At 37.7% G+C, this 17,742-nt stretch overlaps 1 protein-coding gene across 1 annotated transcript in view; it reads right to left on the bottom strand.

The window, feature by feature from the left end:
- The window catches only part of trim62.1 (tripartite motif containing 62, tandem duplicate 1), a 48,115-nt gene extending 30,734 nt beyond the window's left edge, over positions 1-17,381 (bottom strand). Inside the window, exons 1-2 of the mRNA XM_082155908.1 lie at positions 17,243-17,381; positions 15,543-16,096 (exon numbers count right to left, since the gene is read on the bottom strand). Of these exons, the coding sequence (XP_082012034.1) occupies positions 15,543-15,950 (408 nt within the window). The 5' untranslated portion in view covers positions 15,951-16,096; positions 17,243-17,381. The remainder of the gene's footprint in view (positions 1-15,542; positions 16,097-17,242) is intronic.
- Positions 17,382-17,742: the final 361 nt, after the last annotated feature.

Here is a 17,742-nt window from a genome sequence, read left to right as displayed (position 1 = left end):
CTCAATGCAGCTTCAAAGTCTCGACACGATCCCAGTCAAGAAATAAGGGTCTTATCTCGCGAAATGATCTGTCATTTTCAACAACAAAATTGTGTGTATATATTTTTTTTTTTTTTTTTTTTTGACCGATCGTTTCGCGAGATAAGACCCTTATTTCTCGACTGGGATCGTGTCGAGACTTTGAAGCTGCATTGAGATGGACATTTGAACCTTCTTTGAACATTGGAATAGTTGGGTGCAATTGAAGTCCATTCTGTGTAGAAAAATCCTGGAATGTTTTCCTCAAAAACCTTAATTTCTTTTCGACTGAAGAGAGAAAGACATGGATATCATGGATGACATCGGGGTTAGTAAATTATCCGTAAAAAAAAAAAATGTTTGAAAGTGAACTAATCCTTTAAAAGAGTAAAGATTCTCAAATGCTGTAAACATTTGCAAAAAGCGCAAGGTGCAATCCAACCCTTTTCTTCCTACTAAGGTCATGCTTTATTGAATGGTGGGACATTTCTCTAGAGTCTCAGCGGTGGACTTTCAGCTATTGAACAGATCACCTCAATCTGAAATTGAAAATAGGCTCAGGCTCCTCACGGACCAAATGGATGCCAAAGCACAGTGCAGAGCGATGAAGGGGTTCAGCTGGGGCACAGATGAAGCGCACAGAGCCTGTAGCTCGCCACAGGCCGTCTGGCATGATTTCCCTGTGGCAGGAACGCTTCACCCAACCCAAACAGCAACGTAAAAGGTCCTTTACTGAGGGCAACACACATCGCTTCATTCCAGTACCCATCTGCCAGGCAGGGTCGTGGCAAAGTTGTGTAGCAAACATATGTCAGCACAGAGATGCTCTGATGTACAGTGCTAATGAACGTCCATCACCAGGCCATCTAATTGAGTCCTTTGGAGCTAATCACGGGCAGGAATTAGAGGAGATTACATCCTAGTCTAGCGCTGGCCTCAGAACAATGGTCAGTAATCTCTGCTAATTCTCAAACCCAATCAGGGGTGAGGAGCTCTACAGATCCGGGTTTAGGAGAGGGCCAGCGTCTGTCTGTCATGACCAATAGCCAAAGCTCGATGTGCAGGAAAAACATGCATGAAGAAAGCTGGGTCTAGACACTAATAACATGGCTCAATAAGGATAAATATAACGACTAAAAAGCGGATGCATAACCATACACAATAAAAAGAAGTGTTTATGTAGTAAGTATATAATTTACAGCCATTATAGCAAATTAAACGCCTAAAAACATATAGATATTAAATAAAAAAAACACCTTTTAAGAATAGGTTTAATGTTAAAATGTGGTTCGAAAAGAAAAAAAACAGTAACAGTTTACAGGGAAAGTAAAATCCTGAACTACAGGGACGACCTGGCCATTTAAAAAAAATTTGTTTTTAAATAATAATATTAATAATAATAAAATGTAAGGAACAAACTGCACAATCATCAGGCTAATCAAGGGCACTTTGGGGCACAAGGGGACTCACTAAAATGCTTATTCACTATTGTGCAAAGACAGTACATTTCTTACGCTTATGCCGATAATGTCCCATGACATTTTTGTTACATTAAGAAGATAACATTGATTCTGATAAACCTATAAAAAGATTAATGAGGGAAAAGTGTGGTCTTATCTCAGCTGAACTAGCGGCAGGTTGTAATAGTTTTCGTAAAGCACCTGTCCTCATGAACCAATCCCATATCTGAGGATCAGCATAAGAAGGCGTTTAAAGACTTCAAAAGGTTTAGGAGGTTTAGAGGACCACTTTCACTTCCTCTATCAGATGACATACAAATCCGCTTCGTTCAGGATGTGCAGGAAGGGAATCTCCAAAGAATTAAATTCCACTGCAAACAAAGAAATTTCCTGTGCTGTTAAACCATGTGACGGTTACAGTGAACGTGAAGCTCAAATAAAAGCATGCACTTGAGTTTAAACATTCAATCATTTATAAATCTAATTAGCACACAAATATGCAGTCATTTAGGATGGTGCCATGCAGAAAGAAGGTAAAGCTACTGTAGCATGGGACTATCTGTAAAAATGTGTTTCTAAAAGAAACTGATACCATTCATAAAACACATTAGTAGTAAATTAGATCAATATCCAAGTAAATTAGCTAATATTAGCTAAAGGGAATTATTCATCCTTATGTCACATCATTCCTTTATTATGGGTTCGGAATGATATGAGGAATTATCAGAATGTTAATTTTTCGGTGAAGTTTTACTTCAATAGAGGCCCATTGTGTTTATATCCAATAATACAGGCAAAATATGTAACTAACCCCAGCTTGTTCTCTGTTCAAGGTTGCATCAGGTCACAATCTCTCCTACTGTCGTCATGCAAAGCAGCCAGCTTGAGAGAATGTTACGCTGTATGCTTTGTCACTGTGTATTAGCCTTCCGACAAACACGTAAAGCCTGTAATGTGTCTAATGCAACATGACCGTTGTGCCGTTCGCTATGGCTGTGATTCCGTGTGAAGACTGTGAACGTGACAACTCCTCAACGACCACCCGCTGCCTTTTCATTTGTTAGCATACCTGAGGGGAAATAAATCACTTGGTAACAATCTCAGAAGCCTCTTAAAAAAAATCTGGTGTTTCTCAAAAGGAAGTCGTGAGATGCCGTCGAAGCAGAGAGAAAATTGTGATGAAACGGTTCAAAGAGAAAGAGAGCAAAAGGTATTGAGGTTGATCACAGGTTATCTTTAAACTGCATGACAGCAAGGGACAAAAAAACAAAGATCAAAAACAGATCTTAGAGATATAGCTAGAATTTGTTTTTTTTTACAGTATGTTTTTCAGCCGTTTGGTGAATAACGTTAAACATCTCGATATTTAAGTGAAATATTGCTGTCAAACTGATACAAAATGTTTAATGCAAGAAGCAATGTCATGTTTTCCACACTGATTCACCAAATGAAGAAATTATATTTAAAATCTACTTACAGTATATGCACCAATACAACGAATATTGACCAACATAGGCCATATATTGACAACAAAATGATGGTGAATGTTCAATATACGATCTAGCCCTTCCAGCACTCAACTTAGGAATGACAACGATGTGAGTTTTGGCCTCTTTTTTGGACAGGAATTGTCCAGATTATCTGAAATTCCTGAAGTCAGCGCCTGTTGACAGCATATAGTTTTGATCACAAAACTGCCTCAAGCTGATGTTTCAAGCTGATTTCCATAAGATGACTCACTATTACTCATTTTAGATTCACTCGCTTGCTAGCACCACGCACACACCTACAAAACACACATTGTATCAAGTAAAAAGGGTCTCGGGGTTATAGGAGACAAAGAACAAACAGACCTGCCATAGGCATCTCAAATTAACCCACCCCCAACAGACTCTCTAGGGTTCACTTATTAGGGCCTCAGCAACAAGTAAAAGCCATTTTTGTAAGGCAGTCGGCTCCCTTACAACATTTTCAACCCACACGTCTTCAAAGCTTAGATCCAAATTAAAGACTAGATCCTTCGTTGCAGAAAAAAGAAAATGAAACATTCAAACAAGCTATTATTTTGGGGCCCATATGACAAAGGACTATTCAGATTAAAAATATTTACTTCAAAACAATTAAAAAACGCTGAGTGTATTAACTAATACTCTTACTGGTAGTGGCAAGCATCATACAATTTTACTAAATATTTAAAAACACAAGAAAATTCATCTTATTGTGGAATAGTGCATGAGTTGTGCATGGAAATTCAAATACTGTGTGGTTAATTATCTAAAACTTTTCAATTCATGTTGAGACCAGCTATATATACACATATCCGCATGATGTCTGCATGAGGATAACAGGAAGAGACATGGTTATGTGACAGAACACTGTTTTTAGGATAGAGGTGCAGGAAACACGGCATTACCATCCGCAAAGCAATGCTTTGAATAGAGCAAAGTGCGTCTACAGAGTTTAATCCACTATAGCCTCACCTCAAACGGATAATTTAGAAGACTTTACAGCAAAAATAACAATTATTTTGCACTGAAGTATTTATGCAATTTAGAATATATGCCAGTGACTTTGATACGCATGCAGTTTTTGAATTCACCAAAGCAATGTACGGGGACACATTATTGATCAAAAGTGACGGTAAAGACATTTATAATGCTACAAAAGTTTACTCCAAATAAATTCTGTTCTTTTGAACTTTCTATTCATCAGAGAATCATGAAAAAAAAAAGGTTTACAGAAGAAAAAAAATTGTGTTTTCTTGAGCAGAAAATCATCATATTAGAATGATTTCTGAAGGATCATGTGACACTGAAGACTTGAGTAATGATGCTGAAATTTTTTATAATATTTCACAATATTACTGTTTTTACCAACCCCAAACTTTTAGGCAAGAAGTGTAAGAAATACACTTCCGATTAAATCGAAACATTTGCAAAGGTCAAAACTCCTGTTTAATAAACGGTTTACAGGGAAACAAGAAACGGCACAAAAACAGACGAGAGAGCGCAAGTGCTGGCGATTGTTGATGGCCCACATCAAGGACATTAAGAAAAGCCTTGTCCCCTTCAGGGCTAAGAGTGCATTAGTTTGCAGTGAAATCCCACTTTCCCCGGAAGCAAACACTAGAGCTCTAAACAAATCCATTCCTATCCTCTACATTAAAACACACAGAGAGCATGTTGAAGAGGGTTGGCTGCCGCTGGGCCGGTCGATGTTCAAGTGCATTAGGAATGTAACATTATCACCTGGGAGGAGATTGAGAACGAAAGGACGGAGAAGAGTGGCATGAGCAGAGTAAACGTCCATCAACAGATGCTGTTGCCATGTCTGATAGGTCAAAGGGGTGAGACATGCGAAGTTAAGTAGATTACACAAACATTCTGCGGCAAGCATAAACTGCAACAGGCAAAATCCAAATCTCACAGCGTTGTGTGGCCCAGCAGAGAGAGCCGACATATGTTTATCGCTCGACACGAGCTCGCCGGGCAGCTGAAAAAAAAAAACCGCTCCAATTAGACCTGCCTGCAACAGAATCCTTGATTACGTACTTTGTGAAAAGCTCACTGGCACAACAACATCACGAAAGCAGCATTAATAAGTCTGTTGAGACTGCGTGGACTACAAATGAGAGGAGAACAAGGATGGGAATCATAAACAATTTAACGAAGCGGTTCCAGTTATTTAATGATTCCATTAATAATTATTTTTGTACTACTTTTTGTTGAGTATATACACAACAATGATTTAAACATTTTGTTCATGAGTTAGTCTGCACGGGTCACACTTTATGACATTTGCAATAGTCTATCTTTTTCAGGTAATCTTTCTCAACTTCACTTAACAAATCAGCAGAAACGTTCCCATCCCCTGTAACAGTTCGTTTATGCAATTTAGTACGATTGCGTACATATCAGAGCAGTGAACCGTACAAGAGATGACATGAACCGTACCCCCAAACCACCCTTTTAAAAAGGGTAACTCTCGCCAAAATTTAACATAGGCTCTTTTTGTTAATCTACCCGAGTCAAACTTTTGTGTAAAAGCATAATTAGAATGGAAACGCCACTTTTAAGATTGACCGTATTTTCGTTTTAGGTCAAAATGCCTTTTGAATGGGAGTGCATGGGGCGTAGGGCTGTCAAAATTGCTCAAAAATGACGTTCGAATATTCCCTCTAAAAAACATACGAATATTCGAACTATTCGAACATCTGGTTGCGCATTTTGTCAATGCATTACATCAATAACAGGACAAATTAATACAAAGACACATACATACATTTGTATAGGTAGTTCATTTAAGTTTAAACATATTTGACAATGTATTACCAACACAAAACCAAGTAAATAAACTAATGGCCAAGACCGCAGACCTCAGTCTCGCTCACTCGCAGGCACTCTTTCTCTCTCTCTCTCGCGCCCTCGCGCTCACGCTCTCTCTGCGCATAACGGTTTAAATTAACAACAATAAGCACATGTTGAGTGCTGATCAAGAGTTTTGTGCAAGCAATTTAAGGTCGCGACTCTTGTCCCAAATATAGCAGGCTTCATTCAGTGATTGAAACAAATTTATTAACATTCATTTAAGTTTTACAGTATAGAACCGACATTGAACGCTCCGAGCGAGCTGTGGTAAACATGGAACATTTCTGTTTAACGTTAAATAAAATGAGGCACACAATTCCGAGAAATGTGACAACAAAGAACTTTTACCCTGAGGTTCATAAAAAATAAAGCGCTATTAAAAAAGAAAAAGGCTACTTACATTATTGGTGCTTGTATTAAAAAAAGGAAAAACTGACTGCAATTTATTCCAGCGACTCGTGTGACCTGTCCCTCAGGCAACGCGCGCGCCCACTCGCAAAACAGACAGCCGCGCGCCTCTGCTTCCGCGGCCGTGTTTTTCCATATTCGAAATTCACATTTGAATATTAATTTTAACGTTCGAATTTCTGTTTTTTAAAACTATTCGAATATATATTCGAATTTAGAATATTCGTTGACAGCCCTAATGGGGCGCTTCTATGATAGCATCAAAATCGCTATTTTTAAAACACTAAGAAGGCTCGACACAACATGAAACTGTGCTGGAAGTATCACCAGGGGCTCTACACATGAACTCCAGCATTGACTACATTGTTTGTGTACACAAAGTTTACTAAAAAGAAAGGTTTTGTACGACTCACTTTATCAGTTAAGTGTTTCCGGTGGCTGAAATTTTGTTGTGTGAAAAAGTAAGTAAGTAGTCAAAAGTAGTCAATCGCCGAATGAATTTGCCTGTTAAAAGTATAACATTTAAAGCCACTTAAATGAACGAAATGACTCAGAAAAAAGATTCGTTCATTTACATGAACGAGATCAAACAAGAGAGTCAGTAAAATTATCCGAACTTCCCTCCATCACTAATGCGCACCCAAGTTCAGAAAACAGCATTCACATCACCCAAACAATCCGAACTCTCATCAATCGAACTCGGATGAAAGCACCATTAATCTCGACATTAACTATGTATTTTTATAGGGATGCACCGATTGGGAAATTCTGGGCCGATACCGATACCGATGTTTAACATAACAACTTGGCCGATGGCCGATGCCGATGTTTTTTCTTTTTGTTATTTATTCCTTCTTTTGTGCCACGGAAACATACAAGTCTTTCGGCTCTTGATCACACTATCCTAGAATGAGCACAAATTCAATCAGACCAATTTATGAAACAAAAAAAACCTTTAATGTCACTTTCTGGTTGACAGTTATAACCTTATTTATAAGTTCTTTTTCAGTTGTTATGAAGAGCAATATGAGAGAGAAATTTGGTAATCATTGTCTGACCCAACAAAAAAAACATTATAATATTCATTTTATTTTTCGTGTTCGCATTTATGAGGGAAAAAACACGGGTGAATGTTCATACCAAAATATTACATTTTAAGCGCGCACGCGCTCTTCTGCGAGAGAGAGAGAGAGAGAGAGAGAGAGAGAGAGAGAGAGAGAGAGAGAGAGCCCCGACCGCGCGCGCGCTCTCACTCACTATTCGGTTGTTAAGCCGTGACGTAACCACTCTCCGATAATACTCTTTCCGGGTCCAAAGTCCAGGTCCTCTCTACCGCTTTCGCTAGTGTTTTGGTTATTATTGAGTGTTTTTACAATGCCGCAGTGCTGTGTCCCGTGTCCAGAGCTAACTCACTTCAACCTCGTAAATCTTCTTTTTCATTGATGCCTGGACTCTACCCTTAATTATGCCACCTGAGTGATGAGCTTCACTAACCACTCTGTTGGTGTTAAAGGAATTTAAACCCTTTTTGACCGCCAAGGGTGCCTCACTAAGAAGGACGTGATCGTAAATAAATTTACAGGTTCCACCATTGTTATTTCTGGACGAGAGGAGCGCTTGGACCCGGAAAAGGCTAAACGTCACACGTGACGTCAGACTTAACAATCGGATTCAGAGCGGTCAAGCTTCCCCGTACTTTTTGACAAGAGTCCTTGACAGGGAGGCCAGAGTTTCTTTGCAGCTCAAGTCGGCGGCGGTGTGTACAGTTAACGCTCTATCTGTTGACGGCGCTGAGGGAAAAGCTCCCGCCACTGGAAGAAGCAGTCGCCGCCCATTTGTGTCCTCCTGCGCACCCATCAAAGCCGTGCAGAACGTCTTCAGCACTCGCGGATCGTGCATACTCCGCCGCTTCTTCTGCTACACACCATGGTCGTTCTTTTCTCGAGAAAAGGAGTTTTCTCATAGAAAATAAATAAATAAATGCGTCATTGTACCCAGCACTTCTGAAAATGCACTTCCGAATGCGTCTCTGTCCCCAGCATATCAAACCAAACTGACGCCCATGTGACATCGGCGAATGTCATTTTTATTTCCCGATGGCCGATGGCAGTTAACGAGGCAAATATCGGCCGTTACCGATGTTCAGCCGATGCATCGGTGCATCCCTATATTTTTATTGACTAACATTATAGGGGTGATGAACTGAGAAATCACATTTTCCTTGAGCTTTTGACATATAAGAGGTCATCATACTATAAGAATATCTTGTAAGTTTCAGAACTGAAAACTTCCTTGTTAGTCCAATAAAAGCTTTTATTGACACCAGACACAGCGAACGACAGGTTTTTCAAAGTGGGGATCTATGAGGTCAAAGGGTATCAAACCCCGCCTCCGCAGAAGAAGATCAACGCCTACTTCAACACTGCCGGTTTAGCCCCGCCCACCGATTCGCGCATTACATGAAGCTCATTATAATATGCAAAACTGTTATCCAATCATAGCAGTGGGCGTTTACTTCCAAGTCTTCAATGCGGCACGCCCATAAAAAACCGAGCGTTTCAGGAGCTAGGCTCAAAACCAGGCTAGAAAATAGCCTATTACTTATTCATTTTTATGTTTTTGAATGTAAAAACCAAGCGAATGTCATAAGTTGACCTCAGACAACAATATAAAAAAAAAATTAAAAAGCCAGTTCATGACCCCTTTAACAAATGTGCATTAACTAATAACTAACATTAATAATGCATTAAAGGTAGGGTAGGCCATTTTTTTCATAAACACTTTTTTTGGGGTGGCAGTGGCTCAGTGGTTCATGTAGGTTGTCTACAAATCGGAAGGTTGGTGGTTCAATCCCCGGTTCCAACTGACCAAGTGTCGAGGTGTCCATGAGCAAGACACCTAACTCCAGCTGCTCCCGACGAGCTGGATGGAGCCTTGCATGGCTGACACCGCCGTCGGTGTATGAATGAGTGTGTGAATGGGTGAATGTGAGGCTATGTAAAGCGCTTTGGTGGCCATAGGTCTATGAAAGCGCTATATAAAAGGAACAAAAAAATGTTCTTCCAATCATTGCATTCGATCTGATCATCAATCATCACACATCATCAGCGCGATGAAGAGTTGAAGACACACAGTCACGGGGCGCCGTAAACAAACTACAGCAGCCCTTTACAGTTCCTCCTGAACCAAAACAATGAGCTTATGCTGCGTTCACGCCATGTCATAACCGTAATTACGAGATGGCAACCAGTGATGTTCACGTCCTCAGACTCAGATTTTTGCATTTCTGTGTCAACACCATCAACGCCGAAATGAATCTGCAGAAGTCAAGTCGGAGCTCTGTAAGTAGTTTACGTTCAATTTTTATACCAGTTGCAACTATTCCAGTGGTAAAACAAAGTTAATGTGCAATGAGAAGCAGCATCGTGTCAAAACTGCATGACATAAAACGAGAAACCTGCATGGTCATTCCGCCTAAGTAACTGTTCCTCATCTGGCACGGGTCTGGGGAGCTGATGGAACAGGAATACCCGCACTGAATGTTTTGTTGCCTTCCCAGCAGCCCATTTCCCTCAGCCTCTACTCAATCTCTGGCTGAAACAGAGGCGTCTGAACTCGAAAGGTGTCATTACAACATGAGAGATGAGGCATGAATAAGAGAAACAACAACAAAAATGTGCAAAAAAATCAGCCAAGACTATGAGAGAGAGGGAGACTGATGAAGTATGAGAAAAGAGACTTATAGACACAACTAAAGGAACAAAGGGATGAGAACAAGAAAATCGAACAAGAGAAGATCTATACATATCATCATACAATGTAATAATGATCTAATTAGCCAAAGAAATCAGCCAACGGCAATAATTTGCTCTAAAAGAGACTACATTATAATCAAAGTTCCTGTGCGGACATCTGCAGACAGTCGACTATTTATTCAATCTAATAAAAGCACTGAACAGTGACACTTCAAATAAAAAATGACCCCTTGAGTCTGTTTCAGTACAATAAGCTTTCTATATTCTCACAGGCTCAGTATAAGTGGAGAGATGAATTGGCAACTTAGCAGGCTAAGTCATTTGTTGATTGAGGTTCAGATCTGTGCCGCCTGTGTATGATTTTCTTTAAACCAGAAATCTACTAATTCACTAGTTCACCAAAAATAGTGTTGTGTAAAACCAGAGACATCTGGAAGCCGGAAACAGCCGACTATAAACAACAACAACAAAGATACATGAGCTTAAAAAGCATTATATTTTCCCAGAAGCTCATAAGAGCAAAAGGAAAAAATTGCTTATTGAAAAAAAGAAAAGAAAAATAAGTCATATATAAAAAAAATATACAAGGCCAGATAATATCAAATGTAAAAAAAAATGTGGTTTACTTTTTTTTTATTCTGATCAAATATAGATTTACTGTTGTGTAGTGTGAATTATTTCTGTAAAATTTACCAAATTCCATCAATTTCCCAATGACTAACTTGCACAATCAACACTAGTCAATGTCTATCATTGACACTGCTTATGAGTACATCAACATGCATAATTTAGCACAAAACAAAAGTTATCAAATAAAACGCTGTTTCAGAAAGAAATAAGCTTTACAACTACAGCTTTTCCATGTTAGTGCTAACTACATAAACCTTACAAGGGCTTTATTGATTCACATGTACTGCCACATCTTATGAATCCCCATCCAGCACATTACCTCATTCAGCCAAAGGGCTTTGTTGAGGATAAACAGTTTCATTTGCACCCAAGAGCTGCCCAGGAATTCCCTAGCAATTTTCTCTTTGTTGTGTTAAAAGAGTAAACTGCAGAAAAACATGCGTATGAAGTACACACACTTGGCATTAGCGAGTGTGCAGTTTCTCAATGTTCATGACGGAGGCGTTCGGTGTGTATCTCTGAGCCATTTAAAGCGCTTAACCCTCAAACCGTAATCTGGACAAATGTGGGCAAAATAATTTGTATTAATTTTTTAAAAATACTTTCCTTAATCTGAGCGGTACAAGACTTGGCAACTTTTCCTAAGTTTGCCACCTGAACACACAAAAAAAAATTTGACTCGATTCAAGAATGTTAAGTGGGTGAAAAAAAAAAACTCCTTAATCTCGCTTTTGTGGACAAAAATGGGCACCCATAGGAATGAATGGGAAAAACTGTAATTCAGAGCGTTTTTTTTTTTTTTGTCAAAAAAAAATCAATAGATCCAACACAATGCATATCATACATACACACAAATGAAGGGGTGATCCTGTACAACAATCTCATTGTGGCAAACACTCACACTCACACACACACACACACAAAAACACACACAAACACACAGACACACACAAAGAAAGCATTCAATGAGCCAATAACAGAGCGGTTTTTTTTTTGTTTTTTTTTATAAAAAGTCACTCACACATATAAAAACAAAGAATTGAATGAGCCAATGACTGAATTTGTATTTTATTTTCTAAAATCACCTGTGCACACGCACACACATGCGCACAAGTGCATGAACACATTATAACTATGATTATTGTTTGTTCTTACCTGTTTATTCTTACTTAACACTTACTTTTTTGAGTTATTGTTGTTAATTCTTACCTGTTTGGTACCAATTAGTTTTTTGAGTTATTGAAATTTGATGTTTTTGTGTAAAATAAATGATAAATGATCAACTACTTTGTATTTTCCTTATAGCATCATATTTGATGGGTCATATTTGTCTAAGCATATTTTGGTATCTTTGTACAGTCTCACCTAACAAAGATATATATTATATATATTATTACAATTTTAACTTGTGATAAAGTCAAAAACTTGGTGGTTAAATTCATAATAACAGTGTTTTATAGAGTTATAGAGCCTACATGCAGCCCTTTAGTAGAGCCATCTAGTGGCTATTGATATTATTTATTTTTAATTAATTTTTTGTTAATTTTATACCAACATAAGACACCAGATGTCACCAAAGTAATTTATTCTTTTCAGTTTTGTACCAATACATTTTTTTTATATTTTTAAATTTGATGTTTTTTGTTTAAAATAAACAATAAATGATCTACTACTTATTTGTCATATTTGGTCATATTTGTCTAAGCATATTTTGCATTTTTGTATTGTCTCACCTAACACAGATATATATATTTTTTTTAAATTACAGTTTTAACTTGTGATAAAGTCAAAAACTTACATTTATTATAACAGTTTTATAGAGTTCAGCCTATATGCAGCCATTGAGTACTAAAGCCATATTTACTATTGAAATAATTGATATTATTGCTTTTTTTGTAAATTTTATACCAACATAAGACACCAGATGTCACCAAAGTCACCACATTTTTTAAGTTTTAGCTATCTGAATTGAATGAAATGATGTTTTTGACTGAAGTTAAAGAAATATTAAATATAACATAAAAATAAGCATATTTTAAATAGAAAATATGGTATTATTAATTTAAATAAATTCAAAAATACCCCAAAAATAAAAAAAAAACACCATAAATGGATAGTTTTTATTTTATCGAAGATAGTGATATAACATTTATTTAAAAAAAATTGTTGGATCACACCTGAGACCTCCGTGCCCACATTTGTCCACAATTACGGAATTAAGGGCTGTAATGTGAATACGGTTTGAGGGTTAAGAGAAGATACCTCTTGTATTTGTCCCGAAAGACATGGACCGGAATAAAGTCTGTCCCTCGAGAGTGTCTCTAAAGAGACCGCTGCTAATTGTCTGACAACTGCAGCATGTTGCGCTTATTAATTCCCCAACAGAAGCGTTTCACCCTTCTATAGCGCTGACTGCAGAAAGTTAGGCTGAAATTACTCCGAACCATCCCTTTAAAGGACTCTGATAGAGGTCCAATTTGACCAAAATATTATGCTGTTATGATTCAAAATATGCAAAACAGCACATAAACTTAAAGAAAGTAAGACGTGCAAAAGTGATTTCGGCACGGATAAAATACGCCATGTTATTTATGATGTCATCTCAACAAAGTTCTTAAGTTTTTCTATGTTAGCTCGTGTATAAAACAATCTGTTCCACTCAAACACTTCGCTTGTCTTAATGACATCCGTGTAAATGCTGTTTTCTATCTGTTTCTCAAGTACTTTCTCACTTCCAGACAATTAAACAGTCCTATTCAGATAAGGCCAAGTTGCACTATATTGCAAGTGTCACTTTTAGCCACCTCTGATGTGTGTTATCAGACAATAGGAGTAGGTGCCGAATGACCAATATGTCAAACTATAGAGTCAGTTGAGATAAAGAGCCGGTCTATTTATGTCAGGGAACAGCCATGCAATTACTAACTTATTGCAATCCTTGGTAACACTTTATTTTACAGTGTCCTGATTACATACAGTACTGTGCAAAAGTCTTAGGCATGTTAATAGCCTTCCTGAAAAGCTACCTGAAGAACTATGCGCAAGTGTACCTGGACAAAAGCCGTTTTAAATGCAAAGGGTCGTTACACCATCTATTGATTTGAATTAGTTAATAGAAGTTAAATCATAAATAAATTCAATTTGTGATTTTATTTTTTAAATAATATTAACATGCCTAAGACTTTTGCACAGTACTGTATGTAATCAGGACACTGTAAAGTAAAGTGTTACCAAGGATTGCAATAAGTTAGTAATTGCATGGCTGTTGCACAGTACTGTATGTTACATGTACTTACCATAGAAATAACAGTAAATTATGTATAATTACATGCAACTAACCCTCAACCAAATCCTAATCCTACCCTAACCCTATTGTAAGTACATGTAGTTGCTTAATATTACTCAGTACTTAAATATATAATTACACTGTAACAATGACACCTTAAAATAAAGTGTAACCCAATCTTCTAACCATGCATTATTTCATGCACTAACAAAGAAAAAACGTAGAGGCTCACAGTAATGTGTATTAGGACCAGATAAATGTTTCAGATAAATGTAAATATCAAATTATACCCTTAATCGTGCAAAAAAAAAAAAAAAAACATACATTTGAAAGATTAAAATGTAAAAAAAATGAATATATATCACTCAATACAACAAAAAGCAAATATGCATCTTTACCACAAACATTAACAGCCAGTCAATGTAAACTTATTAATTCTAATAATTCAGCATACATGACAAAAAAATATTCTCAAGTAGAAAAAGGTTATGCATTGAGTAGATCTCCTTAATGAGGTGCACAGCTCATGATGCTTGTGTAATATGAAATGAAATGTAATGAACCAGAAAATGAAAATGTCCAGCTCAACATGTACACTGGCACAGTGCAACAAAGCACATGAATAACAAAAACGGACATCTTTAAACAAATATGATGCATTAAGCTTCAAAGAGAAAGAATATAGGAAAGGTTTATAATGTGAGTTGACCCATTCTTGGCCGTCTTTCAAGGCATGGTACTTTTGAGAACAGTGCTTACTTACAACATCCATGTACTGTAGGCAATGTTCGGTTGTAAAGACCAGGAAGTATGGTGAATAAAGAGAAGCTAACAAAGAGGCCTGCGTCGACCAAATAAGTTACATGAAAAGCATTCGAGGCAAGAAACCTCTTAAACGACCTAAAACTAAAACTGAATCACTAAAACAGTGGAACAGTGAGGAGGAAAAGTACATTTTCAAAAGCATTTCCAAGGCCGTAAAGTAAATAAATGGGACGTGCTTCATTAATATCTCACCAGAACAGCTGTTTGGATTAAACAAACAGATATTACTGGCTTCTACTCAAATGGCAATAACATATTTCTGCACTAATTTTCCTTTGCATCTCAAAACAGAGATGGAGAAACTAAATATGCTCTGAACATACACCAACTGTTCAGATTAACTGAACAGAAAAAGCTAACAATGTTTATACCGCTGGAATTTCAAGGTTTAGAGCGTGTTTATGAGACTCATGGACAAAAGACTTATTAATCAATGACCTACTGAAGAGCTTCGACAATTTTAAAGGAATGCAACGTGGGTTTGGACACCGATTCCACACGTCATTCTTGATCAGAAACCCTCCCAATGACAACAGCAAGATTTCAGATTCTCAACACTTCGAATTATGTTTATTGCGATAAATACTGTTACCGCCTAACCCAACTAGCCTAAGAAGAACTGACCTTCCTCAAAGCCTGGCACCTTGTTTATTTCATTACATTTTAATTGATCTTTACAACCTGTAAGAAAACCGTAAAATTGCGGTTCACGTAATCACATAATACGCCAATGGAAACAATAAGAGCTTTCATGGTGAAAAAATAAATAAATAAATAAATAAATAAAACAGACCTGTATTTCCTCATAGGCTTCGTCGACGGAGGTGACTTGGTGCTGTTCGTGTAAGGCGGGCTCATCACAGAAGAAGCACACCAAGCTCTTGTCACTCAAGCAGAAGAGCTTGACCTTTTCATGGTCCTTGCATGGGTACGAGTTCCTCTGGGCGTTGAGGATGGCGTCCAGAGGGAAAGCGGCGTACCTCTCCACGATGTTGGAGAGCTTGAGGCTCGGGGACAAAAGGGGATCCGTGAAGGTCCTCCTGCACTCCGGGCAGTCTCGTGTGCTGTGACGCTCCTGTCTGCTCCAGTGCTCAGTGATGCACTTACGACAGAAGTAGTGCTCGCAGCCGAAACTGACTGGGTCTTGATAAATGCTCAGACAAATGGAACACAAGAGCTCGTCCTTCAGACAGCAAGCCATTTGAATCTATGGAGGGGTCACCGGTCATGCACTGTGCAGGTACCAGGATGCACGAACCCGGAGTTTATAAACCAGATGGGCCTTCCTAAATGAGTCTTGAAAATGTTCCTCGACTGAATTAGATGAAATGTTCTAGAAAGGAAAAGCTGAAACAGAGAGAATAAGCAAAGACATTTAAAAGATTCTGCAACAGGTACACTAAGTTTAACATTTAGAGTCTCGGATGACCAGGTATAAATGCTTCAGACATGGACTTTGCCCTAAATGATCATGCATTGATGAGCGAATGCAGATTTATCTTCTACTGACTGAAAGCGGACAAGAATATGTTGATATTCCTTAATTAAAAGAGACTCGCCTGAAAATCTGATTATTTACTGCCCTCATTCTGCAGGATTCAATAGGACCTTATCAAGCCCATTAAAAATATAATTACATTTTCACTTAAGAATCGGAAACTATATTCCCAGGCTAATTAAAGACATTCATTTTGGTTTCTTTCTTTCTTTCTTTTGCAGACTGTCACTCAGTCACCATTCACTTTACCAGGATACAAAGGAATCTTGAATGGAGGCCCAAACCTGCAGAAATTAATTTTAATAATAATAATAATAATAAAAGAACAAACTTTACTTTTATTATTTTTATTTATTTTCCTATAATTACATTAATTATTTTTAGCAGGTTTGGAATTCCATAATCTTGTCAAGTCCATTAGAACAAATCAAATTATTAAAATTATTGCATTTTTCAATTTCTAAAACTATTTAAAATGACATTCCCTCGCTACCGGCTAATTAAAGACACTGAATTATAAAACAGGTTCATTTATACAAGCTGTCACTCAGTCACTAAACACTTTTCAATAAGACCTTTTCAACTAACTTAAATGTAAAGAATGTAATATATAAACAACTGAAATCATCAAAATAAATCCCCAAATGGTAATGAAACACTTCGAATCACACATAGATAATGTCACACAGATTGCCACCACACTTCAACTGAAGATAATATGGATGTTATCAAGTCCATTTAAATCAGCGGTATATAAATCAGAAAGCTCCTGTACTGTATACATCATGGCAATTTCACAAAAGTTATGAGCATCACTGTTATGTTCCAAAAACAGCTTTTAAACAATTTATCCTCCCTTTTTTCCATTTGTTCATCTTGTTGTTTATCAAAGCCGGCTGCTAAATAATTAGCCAGCTAGCAGGATGTGTAAACAGGTTTTCCATGTATTCAATCCTCTGGAAAAAAAAACTGGCATTATCAGTTCATTCACTTACCCCAAACGGTCCTGACGCGTTATACACTAGAAACAACCGACTGTCACATAATTAGAAGAACTGCTCGTTGTTTTAATTAGACATTTTCATCATGTCGGAGCCTTCAAAGCTGAAGCGACCGACCGCACGCGCAGCTCTTCACAATCCCAAAGCTCTAAACTCGCTCCAGAGGCGCACAGCAACGGAACGAACCAACTCCACACAGGGGGGGGAGACACAAATAAATGACACGCTAATACAGCTCTCTCTTGACTTTTATTCGCGCTGTAAGGAAATTAAGAAAATGACATACTTTAATTTGTGTTTATCATCTGGGCTGGATTCGTGAAGTATATAGGACATTTGTACACGGATGTAGGGTGAATCCCTCCCGCTGCTGTGATGGTACAGCCCCGGCTTCCTCATCACAGGCATATGATAATATCAGAGTGATTGCTCGCACTCTGCTGGCGTGTATTTGTAAGTCGATGCAAAAATTTGCAAGTTTATATACAATGAGT

The sequence above is a fragment of the Leuciscus leuciscus genome, assembly GCF_965113295.1.
Source record: "Leuciscus leuciscus genome assembly, chromosome: 23".
Lineage (NCBI taxonomy): Eukaryota > Metazoa > Chordata > Actinopteri > Cypriniformes > Leuciscidae > Leuciscus > Leuciscus leuciscus.
Note: the sequence above shows the minus strand (reverse complement) of the source record. Positions and strands in the feature narration are given on the sequence as shown.